General features: G+C 38.2%; 3 protein-coding genes across 3 annotated transcripts; 1 reads left to right on the top strand and 2 right to left on the bottom strand.

Annotated features, from left to right (window-relative positions):
• Nucleotides 1–275: 275 nt before the first annotated feature.
• Nucleotides 276–2,367, bottom strand: LOC137738110 (F-box/kelch-repeat protein At1g67480). Its single transcript, XM_068477721.2, has 2 exons — nucleotides 1,526–2,367; nucleotides 276–1,305 (listed from the first exon to the last, which is right to left on the bottom strand). Exons 1-2 carry the CDS (start codon nucleotides 2,008–2,010, stop codon nucleotides 675–677), a joined length of 1,116 nt encoding a protein of 371 aa, XP_068333822.2. The 5' UTR covers nucleotides 2,011–2,367; the 3' UTR covers nucleotides 276–674.
• Nucleotides 2,368–11,215: 8,848 nt separating this feature from the next.
• On the top strand, nucleotides 11,216–14,224 carry LOC137738106 (small ribosomal subunit biogenesis GTPase RsgA 1, mitochondrial). The gene is made up of 5 exons (XM_068477716.2): nucleotides 11,216–12,039; nucleotides 12,523–12,744; nucleotides 12,848–13,042; nucleotides 13,168–13,361; nucleotides 13,901–14,224. The coding sequence occupies exons 1-5, from the start codon at nucleotides 11,380–11,382 to the stop codon at nucleotides 14,088–14,090; spliced, it is 1,461 nt and encodes a 486-aa protein (XP_068333817.2). The 5' UTR covers nucleotides 11,216–11,379; the 3' UTR covers nucleotides 14,091–14,224.
• Nucleotides 14,225–14,264: 40 nt separating this feature from the next.
• On the bottom strand, nucleotides 14,265–15,233 carry LOC137738112 (signal peptidase complex subunit 1). Its single transcript, XM_068477727.2, has 3 exons — nucleotides 15,117–15,233; nucleotides 14,849–14,889; nucleotides 14,265–14,726 (listed from the first exon to the last, which is right to left on the bottom strand). The coding sequence occupies exon 3, from the start codon at nucleotides 14,724–14,726 to the stop codon at nucleotides 14,445–14,447; it is 282 nt and encodes a 93-aa protein (XP_068333828.2). The 5' UTR covers nucleotides 14,849–14,889; nucleotides 15,117–15,233; the 3' UTR covers nucleotides 14,265–14,444.
• Nucleotides 15,234–15,353: the final 120 nt, after the last annotated feature.

Raw genomic sequence — 15,353 nt, 5'->3', positions numbered from 1 at the left:
ATTAAAAAATCTCTCATTTGCTTCCGCTTTTTCTTTCACTAGATTTTGAGAGCGCGCACCTTTAACATGAAAAGATTAATTTCATAATTTTGAAGATTCTTTGGTTTTTTTTTCCCGAAGTGTGACGTATCTCAATTCCCAAAGAGTTGAATTAAACTTCAAGGGAGTCCGGAATGGCTAAAAACGTTTCAATTCACTCCGATTGGGCACATTTACATGACACACGTCGTCACAAAGTTTTTAACGTGGGAATTACTCATGTTTTGACACGAATCTAGAACAAAGAGAATACTTGACTTCAAATTCTAACATTTCCACGAGACCACTAGATTTAAAGGCGTAGGCTATATTCTGCCTTGGCCAGGCTGTCTCTCCCAAAGTGATCCGATGCGGATTAATCAAGTGCAAGCAAGTTAATTAACAACAGAGAGCAATAAATCCCAAATCAAGTACCTGATAAAAGTAGACTGAACTCCGACCAATGCACGAAGCTGGGCTCCGTGCATTGACGAAGTTCATAACAAAATACGTTAACCCTAAAGTCCTAATCCGGGCAACAGAACAGACAAATTCTGCTACACAAGAGTGCTAAAATCCAGTCCATACTTGAAGTTCACCAACTGTTTTTTAGAGCCTTACGAAGGTCCTCCAACTTTCGGGCACACCTTACAGTTTCACACCTTGATAGTAACACAGCACAAGCAGGGGCCGGACAGCTTTACCTCAGAAGTCAGCCACTCGGATCCTGGTGCTGCATTTGGATCGTACAACAAAGTACGATAACCAGGATCCTCCTCGAGCGAAAACAACAGAAGTTTGTCATCCAGTATCCCAAATCGGAGCTTGATGCTTGTGCTTCCTGTCAACGGAATCTGCACCATCTCCCAAGAATTGTCGTCAGGGTTGTAAATTGAAAGTTTCCGCTGGTTCTTCCACTCCAAACAGAACAGCTTCTTTTCCAGCACAGCATGAGCAGTGACCATGACACAACCATTCTTCTTCATCTCACCCCAAGTGTGACTCTCAGGGTCGTAGACATCAACAAACTTTGAATTTCCAATTGTGAAGCTTGACCTTCCGCCCATAACATACAGCTTTCCTTCAAATCCACAGGCAAAGCAACCATATCGAGGACGGCGAATACTGCTTATCAGGGTCCAAGTATCGGTGTCAGGATTGTACACCTCGGCACTGGATAGACTGCTGCCATCTATACCGTATCCTCCAACAGCGTAAATCATACCACTTAGTTCTGCACAAGCAAAGTCATGTCGAGCAACATTCATGTTTGCCAATTTGCCCCACCTACAATTACGAAAGAACTATAAGATTGCATTATATATTACGAAGTTAAGCTTGTCCGGAGAACCATTTAACATACAGCATTTGTTACAGTCCAATCATGCCGGTGAAATTAAGTAGCCATGGTAAGGAAAAATACGGGACATTCTTATACTTTATGAAGGGTTTGCAGAAAGGAAATTAAAGGAAGAGACTAATCACTGAAAATGGACACAAAACAAACCTGTTGAGGCAAGAATCGTATTGGTACACATCTTCTGATGCAATGGTGGTCCCGGGAATCACAGAATATCCACCAACGACAAGAAGCTTTCCATTAAGAACCGCCACCCCAAATCCAAATCTTGTTGGACCAGGCATGGGAGGAAGAACATGGTGCTTATGTCCATGGCAATCCAAAACCTCCCAGTGGTTTTCCATTCCTTGAGAATCGGTTGTCAAAACATAGAGCCACTCCTCAAGCAACCCAGCTAATTGCCGCACAGTGATAAGTTCTTTGCTTTGAAGAAAATACCTCCATTTCTTACACACGCCACCCATAGCAGGGAAGTCTGAATGAGGAACACGCGCTAGACAATATTTTGCTATGTCATCTGGCAGTCCCGGCAGGATGGGGCTGTCAGAATCATCTACCTCCAGAGAAGTCAAACTCCGATAGCTTTTTGCACTAATTGGTGCATCTTGCTTGACCGAATTGGATCGGCACATATTTGGATCTATAAATCTCTTCTTTTCAGTCACAAAAGCCAGAATTTTGTAGATTGAGAAGCTTGTTGCGTCAAAGGAGATGCAGGTTATCTCACCTATGACCGCTTAGGTATCCCCCAAAAATGCGTATTCTTCTTCAACAGCAGACTTTTGAGTAAAGGAATTCATGATATCCGTCACCTATAGGAATTTTACAAGACCAAGGCATAAAATATGTCGCAGAACGCACCACACAAGCAGTATACGCTGGCAATTTTCTGTGTTTTGTCCAGTCGGGTCCAAATTCCATAACAATAGTTCTGCTCCCAAAGTAGTTGCTCCCTAACTTATTTCTTGCTCCACACATTGCCCAAGTATCTGCATATCGTGGAGCAAACTCAGTGGAGCCTAGTTTTACGAAAAGGAACAAAAACGATAAACATTCTATCTGCAGTTGAGGAATAACCGAGTAAGATAGGTCGGAAGAAATCATACCAGTCAATGCCATATACTCGGCAGGTTTTAGCCCCCAGTGACTTCCATAGCATGTCCAGGTTGATAATCACCTGAATGAATCACAAATGAGTCAACAAAATTCAACTCGAGGATAACACGATACAAGCACTTCAAACAATAAGGTAGTGATCGGGGATTCAGATAGCAGCAACCGAAAATTCAATTAAACAAACTATACTACGCAATTACGCATTCCATTCCAGCATCACTTTCCGGGGAACAAAGACATAAACACCTAAGATTGATACAAGTGATGAGCAGATCAATTACCGGTCTTCATAGTCAAGGCCGGCGGCAGAAATATTTCAGACCGGCCAACGAAGAAACCTACCTATCCGCGTTGTTTAGCTAATTAGATTCAAAAGTTGTTAAAGTAAAATCAAATTTACAGTAAAAGCTAGTGGTTCCGCCAGATCTAACATCCTTGCCCGGATACAACAAAAATGGAGCACAGACAACCAGATCTATATAAAAACCATCAACTGAAATCTCACACCAACAAAGAAGATATAGCCAAGAAATGTGTGCACATATGCACAAATTTCTGCTCCTGGAAGCTTAAACCGCTCTAATTACATCATAAAAACTATAAGCCAAGGGTTTAATTCTCCGGCGCCAGATTCACACTCTCAACAAAATTTGAATGGAATCTGAATACACCAAATCAACAAATATGTTGGTTTGGGTTGGCTAAGCTAAGCTGGGATTAGTGAAACATAATCATGCATAATTAAAGCATAAACCATATGCAGACCTGGCCGTAATCGTATTGGCTAAACCAGTGTGCTCTCCAAAATCTTCTCCCGTAATTTAGATTAGATTAGAATAACGCTCGAATTGAAAACACCATAAACTTAATCAAAAAGAGAAGATGGAAGGTGAGCCTGATTAGGAAATGTCGAAAACAAGAGCATGTATATGTATATATAGAGCAAAAGTAGGAATGTAAATCTGAGATTAACAGAAAGGATTAACGAAGATTACCTAAAATAGAAGGGGGATTATCCAAAAAAGTATTGCGGAAAATTGGAGAGAGATTAGAACGTGTGGAGGAGGAGGCTAAAATTAGAAACAATCGGAATTTTTGATGAGGTGCCTGAGAAAGCGGAAGAAGAGGAGTTTTAAAGGACCCGAAATGCAAGGGAAAAGGATTAAAGTTTGAACTGACAAAAAGGCCCCGACCACGTCAGAGTTCGGAAACAGACCCAAGAGGATCCTATTCGGATCATTTTGATGAAGATTTTGAGGATTTGTGAATAGTATTTGTTCATCGGATATCGTTCAATTAATTTTTATTAAATACTGTTTATGTTTATTTTTAAATAAAAATATTTAAAAAACAAATATAATTCGCGAATCTTTAGAATTTTCATAAAGAAAATCCGATATGATCCGGACTCGAAACAGACGACCTTGGTTCTGTTCCCGAAATAAAGGGGGAATTTTTATTTTTTATTTATCGCGTGATCTTTTTATTTAGTTTTATTTGATTGTCGGGAATGGACAGGTGTGGTAATTCTAAGGTGTATTGACTCGGAGATTGGTTTGTGTGTGAATGATCTGACCGGAGCAGTAGTGAGGTCAACGGAGTGGGAACTTTATAGGTCAACGCAGTCAGTCGTGAAGATAAGTGAGGGACGACTCAGATTCTCAGAAGCACTTTTGGAATGATACGAGAAAAAAGAATAATCTATACAATATTAATTTTTTTTGGATTTCCTTCTTTTTTGTGAATTATTTCAGAAGACAAAACTGTGTGGACATTTGCGGGAAGATGGGATGGAACGGCAAAGTTTAAGGGGAAAGATGGGGCATTGGGAAGTTCAATCTGACCTTGTTGATATACCAATTAGAATTGAAATAAAATATAATTACATCAAAATAAAAATTAAAATATTTTTTTTTTACAATTCTAATTTATATATTAATATGTAATTAAATTTTTGGAACCCAGTTAGTGTTACATCAACACATAACAGATTTTTTTACAGATTTATGACGGAATTATCACATTGATTTGCGATATTCTTTTACAAATGATCGATTTTCAATTTCAGAAACTATATTGATTGAGATATGTCAATTCCAAAGGTGGTTTGTTATAGAACCCCTAAAAACATACAATCTACTAGTATTAGCAGTGTAATTGAAGAAGAACGTCCATACAATGAGTATCCTTAACGTAGTTAAGGTTTTCTTGTGTACATGTAATAGTGGTGTTGAATTGTAAGTTGCACTTACGTTGCTGTAAGTTTATCTCGTATTTTTGTGGCTTGTATTATTTTGTTATTTCTTTTTTTCTTCTCATGTGTTTGTGATTTGTACTCTTGGCCTTGTGTTTTGTATTTTTTCAATTTTCCCTCCCTTTTTTTTCCTGAAGAAAGAGGTATTTATTTCAGTCCTACCGATGAGTACTTCCCCACTGTTTGTTTTAGATGGCAAATATGATGACTAATCGGACCACTGCTTTTTTTGGGAGTGATTCTTGGAAGCACTTTGAAAGTGTTTGTCATAATTCAGTAACGATGCCTTCTCAAAATCACTCCTAAACAGGCTATTATTTAGAAGTATATTGGATTCAACATCATGCTAAGTATGTACAAAACGCCAAACCTATATATAAATCAATGAAGATTCTAGTATGCTTTGTTGTGGGACATTCATCGAATGAATGAAATGTTAGATGTATGGTCAATAATTCAATATTTTACTGAAAAAATCCCGTAAATCAAAGACCTAATGTGAACAAATCTTTGAAAATGCATGACACCTAATTAATACGACCCCATATCATCATTATTTCATTCAAAACAAACGTGTATATCACATCATAAAAACCATAGCTACCACATAAAATGGAGAGAAAATGTTGATTAATTATATAAGCCTTCTACAAAAGGTCACTAACTTCATGTCTCAAACGTGTGAATTTAAGTGCTTTGACAGATTTTCATTGGTAGGTAGTCAATAACACTCACTTAGTAATTAGGGTTACCATATTTACGTTTCTTATTTAGTGACTCTGCTCAAATTTTGGACATTTCACCTTCGAATTCCCCCTCTCATTGATGAAAAACAAAATAAAAGATACAATAAAACTTCTATAGAGTAACACTCTATAAAAAATAACTTCCTTAGTCCTAAAAAATTCCGATCTTAACTTGGGACCAGTTATTTATAGGAATAACTCCATTTTCTTGGTCCCATCTTAAAAAACACATCTACACATAGTAATTATTGTAAACGAGTACAAAAATATGCGATATCACAAATAAAAGTTTAAGATGAACTAAAATCTTTCTCTCAAGTTGTTTGGGACAATACTTTAGTTTTTAGAGTTAATGTCACATCTTTGTGCTTTCAAGTACAAAATACTTCGTCAACATAAACACCTACTTATTTTTTTTTTTTAAAAGAGTATGATATCATTGAGAAGAAATGAAAGCATACAAAGTGAGGATATAGTGCAACTGGACACCTTTTTGGTGAAACCAAAATGTTTCTAACTTCTCGAGCATGTTTATAGTTTTTTGACATGAAACTTTTTGTATTTCCATACTGTCATCTCAGGAATCCTATTTAATTATACCTCTATTAAGTAATAACCTCTTTTAAAGTTATAAAATTGATTTGATTCCAACTTTTAACTTAATAAAAGTTTTACTATATATGCTTGATAACCAGTTACTCTTACCATGCACAAATCACAAAATGCCACTCAACCATATTACTTCATCGCATGTTTTTTTCCAGTCCAAAAATTTGAGGAGGGCACATCGACTGGCAAAACTGGGTTTGACTTTAGAGCATCTATTGATTTGGTTTGAGAAACTTTCTAATGTAATTATGTTGACCTTAAAAACTACCAAGCCTACGTGGCGCGCATGCCAAGTAACTAATAAGCTAACTACGTCATTTAGTTGAATGTGGGACGTGCCAACTCGTCACCCGAGGAGTAAAATTTGTTGATGTTGTGTTCAGCGCGTTGCTGACTTCTTTATCTTGTGACTGCGGCCGAGAAAGGAACAAATCTCGGCCTTTGGATTCTCGAGCCTGAAGACAAGGCTGCTAGTTCTGTGAAGTTCACAAATCGTCGGCGTCGGATTCGGTCACAGTGATTATATTCGTGAGAGTATAAGCACATCGAATCGACACTAGACTGTACGAACATAAGTATTCAAGGTGATGTATGTCTTGATGGTGAATGTGGTTTGGCCGTCAGAATGCCGAACTCTGAAACTCACTTGTGAGTATCCAATCATAAAATCACTTGGCGTTCAATGCACCGAATGTCGTAACTCGTAACACCTTACCTCGCCGAGAAGGCTAATAATATGACCTCTGCCAATAAGGATTCATAAACCCTTCTCGACCGAGACTTAGATAGGTAACTAGTCGGCCTCGACGCAGTCCTGTTTATCCAAACTGAAGGTGCTCCTCGGTCGGTTGATTCTACGGCAACAGTGCTGTTTATCCAAGCTGAAGGTGTTCGCCGGTTGCCTTCACAGTGTTGTTTATCCAAACTGAAGATGTGTCGGCGGAAAAAAGAAAATAAAAAATCTCAAGATGTTTGAGAGGTTTTGCGCAAGGCAGTTGTGTGTTGAATTGGACGTCATTTTCTCGTTGCCACTGCCTTTATATTTATAGGGCTGATGTACTTGCTTGGCACGACCTGGACGATAAGCAGAGCATTTCAATTGCACCTAAAGACTTTGTATTGGAATATTCTGAGAAATAAAACGATGACCACATGCGAATCTGGATGTTAAATAGGGACTCTACATTCTAATCCTATTTTATTCCAACTTTGACTTATCTTTACCCCATCATTGAATTTGTTGGATGGTCACACACGGTTCTTTTCACATCCAAAACAATCACCTTGTTTTTCTCAATGCCTATACGCCCCACACGTTGCAGACACCTATCCAATTTGCTACTAGAACTTATCCCACCTGCAAGTTACCTATGCATGCATGAAGACCATGCATCCAACAACTCTAATCAAACCCCATGCTGATATATTCAGCCGTAACCATGCATGAAGGCCATATGACAAGATGGAATCCAACTACAATCTTGTTTGGATAAAAAAAAAATCTATTTGTTGATTTAATTAAACTCCAAGATAGATAATAACTGGATATCTTTAATTAGAATAATTATCGTGAAATTTAATAAAAACATCTTTATCCTAAGAGCGATTCAAATATTTTGTCCATCCAATGCCGAATCGATTATGTAAAATCGGGCCCAAACAAATTATAAATCTTATTTTTTAGGATAGTACAACTTTGTAATTTGTTGATACGGAATGCTATTTTCTTTTCAATCATGTTGAAATCCCTAATAAGATTTTTATCGATGAGCATTAATATGAATCATATCATTCTTTATGTAAGCATTCTTTTTTGTATCAATGAATATCGTATTTGTTTAAAAAAAAAAAATTTAAGCAGTTGCAATGATTTTTGTACTATTATTTCTTTTTTATGTTCCTTTTTTTTTTTTTATGTATATATCATAAATCGGCACTATATGCGGTTCTGCCATTGGAAAACATTTGCATAGGTCGGTCTGATATATTATAGTAGGACTATGCCGTGAAATAGAGTATCTTTTTAGCACTACGTGAAACAACTTACATATGTAATGGACCGTCTAACAATCACACGAAAAATACTCCGTGGCATTGATGTAATTTATGTTTGGATTTGCTGCATTGTGTTGTGGCAGGATTACTAAGGTCGTTGTCTAGGGATATACATCCTATCCGAATCCTTACATTCTATCTGTTCATTGTATATTGTGCGACTATAAATTATTTTTAATTTTTTTATTTAAAATTAAATATAAATCGTACATAACAAAAATTAAGCATATGATGCACGATGAATAAATAGAATGTTAGAATTCGTAAAGAGGATCCTCATCCGTTATCTAGTGTTGCTGTGGGTGTGATTAGGTAGGTCAAGCGTAGACTGAGAACAATGGGTCGAAGTCGACGGCGGATGGGCCATTGGACGGGTGTGGTGGGCACACGCGGACATGGTGGGTGAAGGGGCGGATGGGGTAGCTTGGCCTTTCAGTTATGGGCAGAACAGAACGCCACGTTCTTACGGTTAGTTTTTTTTATTAGGGCACGGATTGCGGTTCTACAATAAATAAGAAAAATATAAAAGATCTCAAATTTCATGTTTCGAGCTAGTGAGTCATTTTAATTGTGACTAGGACAGAAAAAAAAAAAAAAACTAATCACACCCCTAAACAAAGTGTTCCAATATAATTATCGACTTGCGAATCAACTCGATTTGAAACTCGGTAACACTTGTTTGGGGGGATTCATAATTATAGATGAAAACTTTCTCCTCAACCACCAAAAATATTTTCATTTGGATTTAAATTTTCTTTTTAATTTCAACATTAATAATTAAGAATTTAAGCTTCTCGATTCTTTGAAGAAAACCCAAAATATCTCAAACTTTTAATTTGGTAGGTAGAATCAAAATTCGGTTGTGGTCCTCAAGGAATTAAAGGGAGCTGAGACCTAATAGAGTTCATAACTTCTACCCATGAACATTGATAATGTGGAACCAAATGCATGGGATCACCTAATTCAATTAGAGCATCTTTAAAGAAAATGTCAAAAATATCAAGTGGACAAAAAATGAATGTTTTCCAACTGATAAACCAAATGCTGACTTGGATTGAAGGAGATGCTCCCGGCGTAACAAATGACAGCAAGAGAAGTTAATGTCAAATTATTTTTAATTTGATTAACAGTACAGCCCACAATAAATACAACCTATTTTGTTTCTTTGAAATTGTTACGTTCCACCTTCTTTAATAATTAACTTATAAGTATTCTACATTATTGCTAGCCAATTATGAAGATTAGTATAAATATTATCATTCGTTAAAAAAAAACTCATAAGTATTACAAAAAAAAATGAAACAATCAGACATATCGGATGGAATAAGAAGTTTTATATGATGATATGGCATCAAATTTAAATTTGATACTTTACATTTGATATTTCCTTTTAAAATGTTCTAAAAATCTAAAAGCGGTAGATGTTTAGCTTAATAAATATGAGAATTATGCAACTAAACATATATGCGTCTGTACATTATTCTGCCGCCCAAAACCATACAGGTTTACACTTTATTCTTTACAGCAATTATTATTAATAATAAGGGAGGCATCTTCTGCCTCAACAGCTCTCGTTTACTTGGACGAGGATCTTGGCAATCCTTAAATTATATTTGTTCATTGTACATTGTGCGGTCATAAACTATTGTAAAATTTTTATTTAAAATTGAATATAAATAGTATCTAACGAAAACTGACCGCACAATATACAATGAACGTATCAAATTGAAGAATCCTCTTGATCTTCACAAGGAAGATCCGGCAAAGATCCTCTCTCGTTTACTTGTAACACCTGTTCGTGGGAAAAGATCTGCTTCAGGCTTGGTGGAGAATCTCATGCAACTTGTCAATAAGGGCTATGATCTGATAGCTATGCTTGCCTATCTTCTGTTTTAAAATAACTAAAAATGGTTTTTAATGAAATATTTTTGGATTTAAAAAATACATAAATTTTTTATTAAATAAGTATTAGTTACGTGCTTCTTGTATAAAACATTTTAAGTGTTTTTCTATAATTCATTTGCATTTTTACTAAAGATTGGCTGAAATATTGCTTTCAGTTATTTTAAAAGCACTTATAGAGGAGTCTATATATTATACATACACTAGTTATTATAATAGTGCTTTTATTTTTATGGGTAGGCAGATTTATACCTTTAATAAACATGGTATTTCCCCTGTGGGAGGATTTCAATTAGTCTTAAATTTTGGTTTAGGGATAATCGTTGAGTCAACATATCATGAAACGTAAGTTGTTGCTGTATTGCATAGAAGAAGGGATAAGAGTTCGGACATCTCTTTTCTCTGCCAGTGTATAAATGAGGTTGTGTTCATATCCAGGATAAAATAATAACATTCACTCCACCCATACGTTGGATAAGATTGCCAAAACACTATGTGGTATGACCAAATCACAAGGTCATAATATATGTAACCAACTTACAAATTTTGACATTTAAATTTTTTTATTTATTGAAATGATTGCTTTCGTCCTGTGTTTGATGAAAACTAAAAGCTGCTCAATAACTCTTTCGTTTTTAATTTTTATTTTTGGTGCTAGTGATGGAGGAAGAGTGTATATGAGAGTAACGAATAATTGAGAAGGAAGAAGGGAAATACTTTATATTTATGACAAAACGACTTAAAACTTTTTATTGTTACATCAAACTTGAGGTCATGATTAACGAACCACTACACTCACAACAAAGTTCCGTCATAATCATACATCATAGTTTTTATCACTACAACAAGTACACATCATTCTTGTATACTTGCAAGTTGAACTGGTGTGACACGAAAACAACACAAACACGACAAAAACAACATGTTTGTTGGGTCTAAATGAAAGGCTACATGTTACAAGGCCCAAAGAAAGGCTGCATTTTTTGAGGCCAAACTTTAGGCTAAATCCAGCTATAAAATCCTCTGGACAAAATTGGGTTACTTCCCTTTCCTCCCTTTTGATATTGGGCTTTTAGTCCAAGTTCGCGCCAGTGTTGGTCCAAACCATGAAGTCCAACACGACGTCGTTTTAATAGTCAGTCTCGACTCAGCTGAGAATTGTAAACTGCCTGTCCAGTCTTGGAGTCTCCCATCTGCCGATAACAGAAATGAAGAGTCTCCATAACCATAATCCCCCTTCCAACTGAACCAAATTCCCAAACAGATTATCCGCAACAAAACCAAATTGATCTCCGTAATCAAACACCCCCACAATCTCCATGCCAATTTCCTCCATGTCCATCCTCCGCCATCGCACCATCATCCCCACCACCGCCGCCGCCCTCCCAACCGTCGCCAAAATCATCCGCCAAATCTCAACTCTCCGGTGCGTCTCCGTCGCCGCAGCCAAACAGCACCAGAACCCTAACGTCTCCAGGAAGTCCCAGCCGCCGACCAAGAAGCTCCTCAGAGCCAAACACACTTTCAAGGACTACTCCTCCCTCGCTCCGGTCCTCTCTCCCCAGGACAAGCCCCCGCTCTACGAGTCCCAGACCGTCGGCACGGTCGCCGCTGCCCAAGCCAACTTTATGCGCGTCATCGTGGAGCCTCCCAGAAGCATTGAAGAGAGCAAAGTGGAGCTGCTGTGCGTCGTGAAGGCGGTGCTGAAGAAAATTAAGAGGAGAGTGCTGGTTGGGGACAAGGTGCTGGTAGGGTCGATTGATTGGGTGGACCGCCGGGGCATGATCGAGAATGTGTACCAGCGGAGCTCCGAGATTCTTGACCCTCCGGTTGCGAATGTGGACCATCTACTCGTGCTCTTCTCCATGGAGCAGCCCAAGCTCGAGCCGTTCGCGCTCACCAGGTTCTTGATCGAGGCCGAGTCCACCGGAATTCCGCTCACACTCGCTCTCAACAAGTCTGAGCTTGTTGACGAAGAGGTTGGATTCGATTCTTCATTAACTTTAATTTTGGTGATTAGTTTGGCTGCTTAGCTCTAATTGTTGCTAATCTCTTGTGTTATGTGAGTAAACTTACTTATCTTGATTAGATAAGTAAGTTCTATGTATAATAATTCAATGCAGCATCAAAATGTTTCTGAATTTTTCGTCTGATGCTGTATGGTTTTCGTATAATAGTTCAATGGAATATCAAACTGGCTCTGAGTTTTTGATATTTGTGATGAATCTTTCGAATTTGTCATGGTACGGCAATGCGCAAGAGTTCTAATTCCGTTCAAATTTAGCACTTTAACCGAAAATTTAGTTCAAATTTAGCACTTTAACCGAATTGGAACTATTCTTTTTGGTATGCTAAATGTGGTTTGCTTTTAGAAGTTGCTATGTAATCTTTTTCCGTCTTCAGTATATTCATTTCTGCTAGTATTGATTCCTAAGCGTGCCAGCCTTCGATTAAATATGCAGGCGAAGGCTGCATGGAAGTTTAGGCTGCATAAGTGGGGCTACAAGCCGGTTTTTTGCAGTGTTGAATCAAAACATGGACTTGATTCTCTTGCATTTATATTGAGAGATCAAACGAGTGTCATTGTTGGTCCAAGTGGAGTTGGCAAGTCTAGTCTGATTAATGCTTTGAGGAGCAACCGCCATGCTTCTGATGCTGCAGAAGGGGAAAGTTTGTTTGATCCAGTGGGTTTCAATCATTCCCTTCGTTCTTTTTTCTTTTGTTTCTATGATTTCGTTAGGGTGAGTTTGGTGCTCATATCTCCGTTGTTTTCTGTACTTATTTCAGATTTTAGGCAGCAAATGGTATGGGGACCAGCTTGTTGGACAGGTTTCAACAAGAAGTGGCAGAGGGAAGCACACTACACGCAATGTCTCGTTGCTTCCATTGTCTAACGGGGGTTATCTTGCTGACACTCCTGGCTTCAACCAGCCTAGTTTAACGAAAGTCACCAAGCAATCTCTAGCACAAACATTCCCAGAGGTATGTGTACTTTTTATTTGATGCCTTTCACTTGATTCATGTACATAAGTTCCTTTCCCATCACTTTGCTGGCACATGTTGCATTTTGTTACTTTCTACTGGTACTTATGCGTTTATCCTATCAGATCAGGAAGATGCTCAGTGACAGTGAGCCTGCAAAATGCTCATTCAATGATTGCCTGCATCTTGGTGAACCAGGGTGCGTCGTTAGTGCTGATTGGGAAAGATATCCATACTATTTCCAACTTCTTGATGAGATCAGAATCAGAGAGGAATTTCAGTTGAGGACGTACGGAACCAAAAAGGAGGGTGATGTAAGGTACGTTCGAACTACATGTAGGTTTTTAGTCCCAGTTATGCATGCTTGTTGACAGAATAGTTCAGTTTCTGTGGTTTTAAGTACAAGAATGCGGATAATACGCATTACCACGGTTGTTACGAACTTGCGGTGTAACATGAGGAATGTTATGCTCTACCGAAACCTCGTGGTAGATTGAAAACAGCTACCATTTCACCGTCCTTATGGCTTGAAGTGTTTGTAAATTCTTTGTTTGCTGTGTTACAAAAAAATGAGAATCTATGCATCCGTCACACTGATGTGCACAGAAAAAAGAATTGTTATCATAATTTTATGCCAGTTTAACTTTGCCCTGGCACTTGTGGTGCTTGTGCAGACGTAACATCTGCCATATCGTAGTTCAATTGGATCCCTGGCATATCGTTCTCATACATCACGTTCTGGTTTAGTCTCGTTACCCACACAAATGTAGTACAGATGTTTCTCTAGCACAAAGTTCTAGTACCTTGCACATTTCATACGTCCTGCTTCTGAGCCTGAACGTATCACATTGTTTGCAGGTACAAGGCGGGAGATAAGGGCGTTCAACAAGCTGAACCACGGTTGGAGCTGAAGAAGCACAGGAGAGTATCTCGCAAGAGCATGAACCAATCTTTACTCGATGAATTAGACGAGCTGGACGATGACGACAACTTACTAGATGAGGAAAATGATCCGTTTCTCAAGGCAATGAGGGATGAAAGCCAGTAGAAAGTTCGTACATTGTAAATAGTTAAGCTTGAGCCCTGATCTTGACGATAACTTACCGGAGTCTTCTGTAGTGAAACGCAAGCAACGTTTGTAATTGGCAACCGATTCAATCTCAGAGATCTTTGCACTTGTAATCATGCTTAAATCAATGTTTACCTAATGAACTATCAAAAGAAAATCAAAGGGCTTCCTATTTCTGAATCAGAAAACCAAACAATTAAAACAAGATCACATAAACGCAGCAGCAAATACCAAGAAAATCTCTTCTAGTCTCATTGTATGACTGCTGAAAATATATAGGTCTCAGAACAATGTTAATATCTCATTAAATCCATTGATGTGATGACCTACTTCTTACTTCTTGGAGGATTTCTTCTTCGAGCTCGCGAGATGCTGCGGTTGCGGCTTGGGATGCATGTCGGCTTCGCTCGGGTCCAACCACTTGAGGGGGTGGCGATTAAAGAAGGGCCAATTGGGGATGGTGACCAATGTGGTGAGAACCACGCCACCAGCATAAGTCAGAGTCATCATCTGGAACGATCCGGTTATGTAACCGGTGGCGAAACCCACAACGGCGAAGACCAGTAGCAGTATCTGCATCAGCTGCTCAGCTAGCTTCTGCCCTTGCCAATCCATCTGCAAATTAAACAGAAAATTAAACAACTTATTACGATTAACCTAATTAATTAAAAGATTAAATAAAGTGAAGCAAATTCTCAACATGTGAAACTGCACCGGGAAAACCCTAGAAACAATACCTTGAAATGAACTCTTAGGTAACAACTCCTTCCTCTGCAACCTGGAAAAATAGGAAACATAATTTGAAAACAAAATTAACGAGGTCTTGTAAATCATGAGAATAATTTGATTGGCTATGAAATCCTTCGGCTGCCCAACAACCAAATTCATAAAAATCAATGGCAGAATTGAAATGGAGAAAATTCGATTAAAAAAAATTGGGATCGGAAACCCTAGACCTTCACCCAATCGATAGAAATCGAAACTGACAAAGGAGAGAGTTTTTACCTGCGAACAGACCAAACGGAAGTGAGAAACTGAGACACTGAGAATTTGTGAGGGGACGAAATTACAAAAAATATAAATCGAGGCGCTCGTTGAATCCTCGGCAAGAGATCAGAGACGTTGATTTTGTATCTGACGGTAGAGAAGCACGGCACAAACGTGGTTTGCTCTAGTTATTTGATTATTTTTGGGTCGATTCAGTTCTGGGTTTACCCAGCCCAATTGATAGTTCCCCCACCA

This window comes from Pyrus communis, chromosome 13 (genome assembly GCF_041283825.1).
Source record: "Pyrus communis isolate YQ-2024b chromosome 13, ASM4128382v1, whole genome shotgun sequence".
Lineage (NCBI taxonomy): Eukaryota > Viridiplantae > Streptophyta > Magnoliopsida > Rosales > Rosaceae > Pyrus > Pyrus communis.
Note: the sequence above shows the minus strand (reverse complement) of the source record. Positions and strands in the feature narration are given on the sequence as shown.

Bases quoted from the DNA above. Each gene is read 5' to 3' on its own strand.
- LOC137738112 (XM_068477727.2), bottom strand. From the start codon at position 14,726: ATGGATTGGCAAGGGCAGAAGCTAGCTGAGCAGCTGATGCAGATACTG.
- LOC137738110 (XM_068477721.2), bottom strand. From the start codon at position 2,010: ATGTGCCGATCCAATTCGGTCAAGCAAGATGCACCAATTAGTGCAAAA. The intron at 1,306-1,525 runs GTTTGTTTTGTG...TCGTAATTGTAG, and splicing joins TACGATTCTTGCCTCAACAG to GTGGGGCAAATTGGCAAACA.
- LOC137738106 (XM_068477716.2), top strand. From the start codon at position 11,380: ATGCCAATTTCCTCCATGTCCATCCTCCGCCATCGCACCATCATCCCC. The intron at 12,040-12,522 runs GTTGGATTCGAT...TTAAATATGCAG, and splicing joins CTGAGCTTGTTGACGAAGAG to GCGAAGGCTGCATGGAAGTT. The intron at 13,043-13,167 runs GTATGTGTACTT...TTATCCTATCAG, and splicing joins TAGCACAAACATTCCCAGAG to ATCAGGAAGATGCTCAGTGA.